Raw genomic sequence first — 9,275 nt, forward strand, 5'->3', positions numbered from 1 at the left:
AGGAGTTCACAGAGCTGGTTGCTTGTGGGTCCAAGCAACAAGGAGGAATTCTGCCCTCCACCACCACGTGCAGGGGTTATGGGCTTTCCTGCCCCTGGGGCACCGTGGGCAGTGACACTCTGTGCTCTAGGCCAGCTCTTGTCATCACTGCTCTGCTGAGTGCAGGCAGCTCTTGCAGAGACCAGTGGAAAACTTCATCGGTTGCTGATTTGGACTCATCTCTAGGGACATCCCAGTGTTTCCTAGACTCAAATGTCCTTATGTATAAGGCCGTAGCTCCTGCTGTGTTTCCTGGCCTAGACAAGAGCAGGAATGCTGCTGTACTCTATACTTGTACTATAGAGCTTGGCTCTATAGGGACACTTAGAGCCTCACCAGGAGCTCACTGAAGTTGGGAGAAAGACTTCATTGATCTCTGGTTCTGGTCCTAAAGGTGTGCATGGTTGGAGGGAAACGGAGGTCTGATTTAAAAATCTCTGCATAGGAATAAATCCCTGCCTTTGAACGGCATGGTGATTGCACAGCACTGTTCTTCCACCCTCCCTGGAAATGTCACCATGCTGTGGGTGTTGAGCTGGGATGCTCTAGGCTTGCAAAGCACAGGGATGTTTTATGGAAACAGGTAAAGAGGGGTTGAAATGTGGTGATCTGGAAAGGGAGGAAGCTTTATCTTCTCAGTGTGCTCCACAGGAGGCATAGAAGTGTGACAGACTTCTTTTGTTTCTTCCCTGTTCTTGGAGCAGATCTCAAGACAGCAGTACCAAAATGCCCTGATGGCATCCCGGATGGACAAAACACCTCAGTCCTCGGACAGTGAAAACACTAAAATCGAACTGACTCTTACGGAGCTGCACGATGGTTTGCCAGACGAGACAGCAAACCTGCTGAACGAACAGAACTGTGTGACTCACAACAAGCCCAACCACAGTATGCACAGTGAAGGAGCCATCTAGGAGCTGACTCCCCACAACCCACCCATCCCATCTCCTCAGCAGGACCAGCCCTCGCTCCTTCCTGCCTCCTCCCTGAGTGTGAACGCCGTTAGTGTGTGCTTACAACACTGCTGCATCCAGTGTTCTGAGACCAAAGACTTTTGCGTCCGTTCTGGGAGCAGAAGAGGAAGAAACAGGAAGAAAGGAGCAAAGAGCAAGAGAGACTAAAGACCCAAACGTAATTTGGGAATGGTGAGCCACCCTTGAGAACGATGAGAATTCTTCTTGCAAAGTAGAATTATGTTTATTTTTTATCTGTACTTTTGATCTTTGTTGGGTTTTTCCTCCTCAAACACATATGGGGAAGTTTAAAAGCTCCTCCATTATTTTTTCAAGAGAGATCATGTTTTTAAGAAGTATTTTGCAGAGTTTTAAATTGTTTCTGTCCCTCATGAACCTCAAATGGGCTCTGTCATGGTTTTGTGAATTGGCTCCTATGTCCTTAGGCCTCTTCTCACCCCTCTGTGGTCCTTTTTGTTACCCTGTTGAAAAAGTTAGTAACTGGTACTTGTATGTTATTTGTGTCCGAAGAAGGAGCAAGCTTCAAGGAACCTCTGGCTTCAGCCGCCTGGAGGACCAAGAGATGAGGATTATTACATTCTTGCAGTTAATTTTCAGGGAAGGAGTGGTTACTTTGGTATTTAATAATGTTTCAAATTTCAGAAGGTTTCTTTGTTAAACAGGCAAAAGCATTGTTACAGTTTTGTAACCTCCAAAACCTTTGTGTATGTTGAAGATGATTCTGGGGGGAAGGAATTAATTAGCAACACTACAGTCATGTGAAATGAAAGCCGGGTGTGATATTCCATAGTGAAGTAACTGGGTGGTTTTTCATTGATGTTCCTGCTGATTGCATGGTGAAGTAATCTGTGAGCCCTGAGACACCAAGTCTTTAAACACTCCCGTGCTGTAGCAGTGTGTGCACCGTTACCTTGGCCAGAGCAGATGGTGCAGCCTTTGCTGAGTATCAGACATTAACATCAGTCCCTGTCCCCCCTGTAATCTCTAATATTAACACAGAAGATGCTGCTACAATTACAGCCAAAGTACACGCTCCAGGTGACAGTAAACTTCTGCCAGTGCAAGGATGGGCACTGCTGAGGAGCCAGAACCATTCTCTCCTCTCCAAGAGCTGACAAAACTTTCCAGACGCGAGTGTATTGCACTTCAGGGATTCAGAGAGGTTCATTTCCAGGCTGTTCCCAGCCACATTCATTCCTTTGAGTGGATTCAGTGCATTTCCTTCTCTCTTGCCCCTTTTAACAGCCATTGTAGGGATTACCAAGGTAACAGAGCAGAGAGCCTCCCACCCAGCTGCCACCAGTGCAGGGCAACACCTGCCTTGGGCAGCAGAAACCAATTCATCCACCCCAAAAACCTGGATGCTGATTGGGTGCCAGCAAAAGGCAGCCTATGGCAGTTTGGCAGTTGTGCATCACCCATTTCCACAGATGGAGTCTAAGTCCTCAAACAAATTAAAGAAGAAAGTCGTCCCCCCAGTCCTCTCCCTTTCCAATGCTGTCTCAAACAAAATGTGAGCATTAGTATCTGGACTGATAAAACAGGTTTTGTGGTTTCTCCGCTTCAAGACCCCGCTATGGCCCCTGGCTATGTAGCATTTCCCTTTCTTTACACATGGATTATCTATTTGGGGACATCCAAAGAATGTCCCCAAAGAGATAATCAGCCCAATAGATAATTCAGCCCCAAATGCAACTGCCAGAGCTCTCTGTGCCTGCAGGCCTGCCCCGTCTCTCCTGCTCGCGGGCTGTGGAAGGCACTCGCTGCAAGTTCCCGTGGTCCGTCTGTGTGACTGGTGGCTGGAAAGGTGCAATATTCCATTGCAGGATCTCCCCGTGGGAATTGCAGTGTGTGGTGTCAGAGCCAATTGGGTTTGCCTGTCTCCCTCCTCCTCCTCTCTTCCATCTTCACAAAGCAGCCCTAATTTTTGCTGTCCACCCTGATGGCAGCCACCCATGAGGATGAAGTCCCTGCAAGGGGCATAGAAGTTGCACAGTATCCAACTTGTGCACCCAGTGAGGAGGAAACAGGCCCTCCAAAGCCTTGCTCTCACATGTAGCTTTTTGACTTTTTCCATCCAAATGTGTTTCTTTAGCCTCCATCCCACCCTTGCTCTGATGTGCACCAGTGCTGCTGAGAACACACGGCTTGACAGCAGCATGGCTGGCCTAAGCCTTGCGCCTTCCCAGAGAGCTGCCACTATTGCACCTTTCTCACAGAGCAAAATGTCCAGGTGTTACAGCGTTTGTCCTTGGTGAGGGACTCATCTCGCCAGTTTTTATCTAGTGTTGCTGAATGTAAAAGTTTGTTGGAAGTGTTTGACACGGTGGTGAACTTGAGATGCAGTATCCGTTTTGTCAAACCTGCCAAAGGAGGGAAGGGTCAAGTCAAGGCAGCTCTCTCCAGGATGAGGTTGCTCACTGGATCTGACTTCTGCTTCTTATGGCAGGTTAAGGATTTGTTTCAATGTCTGTTTCTCTTAAAAAAAAAAAAAAAAGAAAAAGGCAAAAAAAAAGAAGTGCAAATTTTTCCAACCAAAGCCATGTGATCCCAAAGCAAATACCTCCTGCTTCTGCCCATGCTGCACTGTTCCAAAATTTGCAGGCAATTTTTTGCATGACTGTTTTTCATCATTTGTATAGATCAAATAATGGAAAGTGAAGTAATTTCACTTAATTTCCATAAAAATAGTTGATTATAAATGCATTTCATATGGAAAATACATACCTGGCCCAGAGGGGTTAGGAGCTGCTACTACTAATTAGCTTGAAGAACAAAGCATGGTCCTCTCCCTGGAGGGGAAGAAATCCCGTCTCCCTGTTCTCAGGGTATTTACAGTTTTACTGTTTAACAAATGCGAGGGGTTCCCAGCCCTCCTGGTGGGAACCATTGCAGCAGAGGAGCCCCGTGCCCAGCTCAGGATCCCTCTGAGCGCTGGGACGGCGTTTGCCGATGCCAGGGCTTGGCTCTGCTGGCTGCAGGGGCGATGCCACGGCACCCACTCTGCGCCCTTGCGGGATTCCCTGCCCGAGCAGATCTGCCCCCTCTGCCTTGCGGGGCACGTGGATGCCGTGCTGCAGGGCCATGAGGACACACGGCCCGTCACCACAGCGCAGGGCACCGGCTGGTGGCTTTGGGAATCCTTGGACTTGACCTCAGACCTTGGCCAGGCTTTGACTTGGAGAAAGGATACTGCATCTTCCTATGTCAACTCCTGCTGCTGCCTATGTTCCCCTCGCCCGTCTGCCTCTGGGTGCAGGCAGCAGGGTGAATGATGGCCTGTTGGCTTGGGGAGGCTGGGAGGGCATCTAGCCATGGTTTCTACTGTCAATACAATTTTGCACAAGAATTCTTTGAAGTGAGGTTTTCAACACTAATATCTTAAATGCACAACTGTGAATTATATCTTTTACACTCCTGTTGGTTGAATTTCCTTTAAATGAAATGAACCTGAATCTGTTGTAACTATGATTTATTTTTTTAAATTCTGTGTATTGCCAAATCTTTGTTAAGAGTGAAGGAATGTTCTTGCTTTACAGTGAGAATCTTTCTCCAAATGAGACGGACTCTGGTGATGTGGAGATCATATGAAGCACATTAGTTCTGAGAGGAGAGGGACTCAGTGGGAGCAAACCAGCCTCCGCCACTCTGTGCCGCAAGCTCAGACCCTTTGGAGTTTACAAAGTGCTTGTTGTTTTATTCCCAGCTTGTCCACTCCCTGAAATCCAGTGCGGCTGGAGACTGCTGCCCTGGAGGAGCTCTGGATGGGTTATCCCACAGTGGGATGAGGAATGCTGGCAGGGTGTTTGGACTGGCTGGTGGGCAGGGACCCCAAGGCTGGTGTGGCAGGAAAAGGTGCTTCTCCCATCCAGATGCACCAGGAGAGGAATCTCCTTAAGGCAGATCCCTCTGCTCACTACTTCTGCTTCAAACCTGTGTCATGTCTAGTTGCCTCTCACGTTTCTTTTTGCCCCTGTAAGCTCCTGCTCCAGACTAAGCAGGAATGCGTTGATGGTTGAGACCTATACGGGGGCAGTGGAGCTGGCTGCTGAAGGTGTGTAGTTCTTGGGCCTGTTGGAAGAAGGGTTAGCCACTCATTCACATTGTGCTTGCTTTTCTGTTCCTCCTCTCTTCTCCTGGACTTCCTTTTTCCTCACCACTGGGGGCTTTTTTTGTTTGTTTTTCTTCTTTTCTTTTTAAGTGCCTTTTTGTGTGGGTGGAGCTAGCAGGAGTAGGAGTTTCAGGATATGGCCCTTTGCCCTCAGACCTGGAGGAAACTCAGGGGTAGCAGGGAGAGTTGCCCCAATGGCCCACACACATCACCCATTGCTGCTTCTCAGCCTTCAGGGCCCAGCTTGGATGAGGATGAGATTTGGCACTGGTGGTGTCAGGCTTTGGTTCAAATCAGCTCAAAGAAACCCAAAGAGGTAGCTTTGTGTTAGGGGCTGCTTGGGCAGCAGTGGTGCTTCCTGTGATCTCTGCAGAGCTCAGCCAAGGGGTGTGGGGGTGCCAATGGCAAAGAGCAGCCCTTTCCTCCTCACAAGCATCCTGTGTAAGTATCCTGCGTGATGGAGAACACAGCCACATTGTCCAGGACCCCTTGGAACATGCATCTTCCTTGTGCAGAATTATGTTATCTATAGAAATCATTCCCACATGAAAGATGTACCATATTTTATACAATGTCTAATACACACATCTGTGGTTTTAAATCTAGTATCTGTGTACCAGTTGTCAAGTTATCCAGTGTCTGGATTACCAGTTGAAAACGGGCTGGGGGTGGGGAAGGATGCTGCAGAATACCTCTTGTGATGCTGACTTGAGGCTTCATCCCAAAGGTGCCCACCCAGCATTGAGGGGTCCCTGTGTCCACACTGTGCCCTGTCCCAAGGCAAGAACCCTGGCTGGGGTGTGGTACAGCCCCAGATGTGCTGCCTGTCCCACCACCTGGCTCTGCGCTGGGGCTCTACATAGACCCAAAGAAGTACCTGTTCCCTGGATACTGAGGGTTGGTTTGGCCCAGCTGTGAAATCATGAGCTTAACCAACACCACCAGGCATCTTCCCATGGCATGGATGGGAGAGCAGCCTTCATCTGATTTAGCCAGCAGGGGCACAGGCTCTGCACCACAGGCTGGGCTGGGCAGCCACCCTCGTCCCTGCTTTGGTCCATCAGCTGCAGGTCTCTTGTTGGTGTGATGTCTATGGTGATTCTGGCCTCACTCCCACATGTGAGCAGCACAGGGGACCTGGACATCCATGGCTTCATGCAGAGCCCCCTCAGCAATCCTGCTTGGTGTCTTGCTCTTGTCCTGGAGCCTGGCTTCATGCTGGGTTGTGTTCCTCTGGGGCCAGTCTCAGGGCTGCACCCAGATGAGATGTTGCTGTGGGTCCAAGGCGGTACAGTTGAGCTTTTCCATCTGCTGTGTGCAGATTGTCCTGAGCTTCAGGGATGGAAAAGGATTGCTGGAAAGCTCTCTCCAGTCAGTGGCACAGTACAGGTGGCAGATGGAGTTGTTTTGTAGGTTGGTAGCACTGAATTCAAAGTGATGTTTTCTTCTTGTTATCTGAGGTCAGACTTTTAGCAGTTCTTCACGCTGGAAATACGGTACTCAAAGCTGCTGGTCTTCAGTCTCCAGCTGAAAAACATCTTTCTCCTCTCAGGTTTTGCCTTGGGCTCTGTTTTATTCTGAGCAGGGCGGATCACTAGGATCCTGCAGTGCTTGGTGCCCTGGCTGCTCTTGATCCTTCAGTGCAGATTTCTGGCCAAGGAAGTGTTTGGTGTTTGATCCTTCCCCAGAAGCAGAGGTTTGGCTGGACTCGGTACAAGTGGCCTGGAACCAGGCTAGAGGTTTTTCAGCTGTTGGGAGCCTGAAACATGCAAAGGCTGCAGGTGGCTCCAATGCTCCAGGAGTGGATTTGATTTCTTTATCTTCTCCAGAAAGCAGCGTGGCAGTTGGTTGGTAGCAGGATTTGTTGGGGAAGAAGGGCTTGTCCCAGCATTCGCTGCTTGGTGTAGCAGTCTAGCATCCCCTCTCAACTGTTTGCTGATCACAGAGCTTTATAATAGAAGATGGTGTTTTATCCTCTGGGCATCACTGTTGAACCAAATGCTTCCAAATACAAGTGAAAAACTAGTTGGTGTCAGATGCCTTTAGGTGGAATGGAATGCATGTCCCAAAGATTGCTGTGGGAGAGTGAGGGTTCCTGATGAGCTCCTCTTCTCAGAAGTGACAGCCTGGCTGGGCCTAGATCAGCTCTAGTGTCATTCCTGCTTTAAAGTCTCAGCTCCCGTGGGCTGGGCTGGGCCGGCTGGGCTGGCAGGTTTCCACCCAGGGTACATGTGCATTGTGCTGGCTTGGATTCAGCAGTGTGGCTGCTGTGACAGCTGTGTTCACAGCTCAGCTGCTCCTCTGCTTCACTCGCCGGGCTTTAATCGAGTGCTCAGGAAGGCGAGAAGGCAGCAGTCAGGAGCGGGCCATGCTACAGCCATTCTGTCTTCATTTCTCACACTGAGTGCTGCTCAAGGAACTCTGCCTTCCTCGGAGATCACATGGAATTTGGAGCATTGAATCCCCCCAGGACCCCAGCAGCAGTGCTGTGGTCCCATTTGATCCATGTTCTGAGCACAAACGTGGCTCACCAGTAGTTCAGAGTCAGGCCCTGCTGAGGGACCTCAGAGCTCTTGGCATTTTTTTTCTCCAGCAGAGCCAGCCTTGACACCTGAATCACCTGGGCAGGTGCCTGGATGCCAAACACAGTGAATCTGAAACCCCAAATACTTGAGATGTGTTCCTGGAAGCCATGAGCAGCTGGTGCTCAGCAGCCAGAGATCTCAAACCAAATCTTTCTCCTTCCTGGCTGCCCTGAGCCCTGCCCTGGCTGCTGCTGGCTCGGCCTTGGTCCCCCCCTTCCAGAGAATGGTGGCCCTCCCTTTGCAGTGCATTTTCATGGCTGTCTGATCCCACTCCAGCCAGCTCTTCCCTGTGTCTTATTTGCCATGGTGTGTGGTCTTTGCGAATTGTATCATATTGTACATGACTTCGGGTTTCCAGAGTTGTAGTGTTCTGACTACAGTAATTCCGTGTGTGTACATAAACCTGAATAAGCACAACTGAAATCCTGAATGAAGTGTATACGTTTCATATACTGATTGTCATACAAATTAATTTTATAATTATTCCAATTTTGTTGTAGATTTCCAATCTTTCCTATTTATTTTGTACCAGATTTATTTGTATATTTTGTGATTTTGTTTTAAAGCATTTTGTTTATTTCTATTCTTTTTAGATAAATGATGATTTTTTTTTTCTGTTGAACATTCCAGTTTATGCATTTTTCCCTCCTCTATGCTCTCCCCTCATTTCCAAGGGATAGATTTTGGCATGTGGGTGGTGGGGCTGATGTCTGTGATCCTGTACCCAGATCTCTCCTACTGGCACATTTAACAGTCTTTAATCTCCACTTCAGCTGCCAAGAGCCTCAGAGAGGCTGGATCTTGTTCCCTTAGAGGCAGGTGTTGCTCTTTGCTTTGGTGGGTCTGGGCCTCAAGACCAGAGGACTTACCTCAGTCCTCAAGCTGGGGAGGGCTGTGCTGGTGGCTTTGCTGGTCAGGGGCTGGCTGGGAAGCTGGTGGCAATGGCAAGCAGCTGACTTTTTGAAGTTCCCTCAAGGGTGAGGATCTTTTTCTTTCAGTAATAAAACCTCCTTATTTACAACCTGCTCTCCGTAGGTGGTGTTTGTCTCTGGGCACAGATGCCGTCTGTCTGTCCGTCTGTCCGTAGCGCGTTCCTGCCCGCGGGCCGTGACCCGGGCTCTCCAGTGAGGGATGTGCCTGGGCACGACAGCGGCTCCGTGGGACGGGAGAGTTCAGTGGAGTGAGTCCGTCCATCCCCCTGCACGTGGGTGCTGCTGCCTCCTCCCCTCCTGCTGGGGTTTTGGCAGTGGGGCTGTGTGGAGCCTGCAGCAACAGAGACATTTCTGAGCAGGAGAGCAAGCCTGTGCTTCAACCCTTGCTCACCATCACTTCAGCTCACACTGGTGGAGGAGCAGCCCCTGTCCTGTGTGTCACATACAGCCCTGCCATCTGCCCATATTGGGCTTCTGCCATCCCTCAGCCCCCTCTCCTCTTCCTCCAGCTGCTCTCCCTGGCCCCAGCTTTTGTCATGCTCAGCTTTTGAACTGCCAGACCCCGGGTTGGCAAAATGGGAAGCAGCTGCTCAAACCTTGTGGGGATTTTTGCTGCACCCAGTGAGTGCAGCCT

The 9,275-nt window shown here is 49.7% G+C and overlaps 1 protein-coding gene across 1 annotated transcript in view; it reads left to right on the plus strand.

Moving 5' to 3' along the window:
• The window catches only part of CNNM2 (cyclin and CBS domain divalent metal cation transport mediator 2), a 114,846-nt gene extending 106,111 nt beyond the window's left edge, over window positions 1-8,735 (plus strand). The window contains exon 8 of the mRNA XM_009087216.4: window positions 744-8,735. Within this exon, the coding sequence (XP_009085464.3) occupies window positions 744-953 (210 nt within the window). The 3' untranslated portion in view covers window positions 954-8,735. The remainder of the gene's footprint in view (window positions 1-743) is intronic.
• Window positions 8,736-9,275: the final 540 nt, after the last annotated feature.

This window comes from Serinus canaria, chromosome 6 (genome assembly GCF_022539315.1).
Source record: "Serinus canaria isolate serCan28SL12 chromosome 6, serCan2020, whole genome shotgun sequence".
NCBI classification, from domain to species: domain Eukaryota; kingdom Metazoa; phylum Chordata; class Aves; order Passeriformes; family Fringillidae; genus Serinus; species Serinus canaria.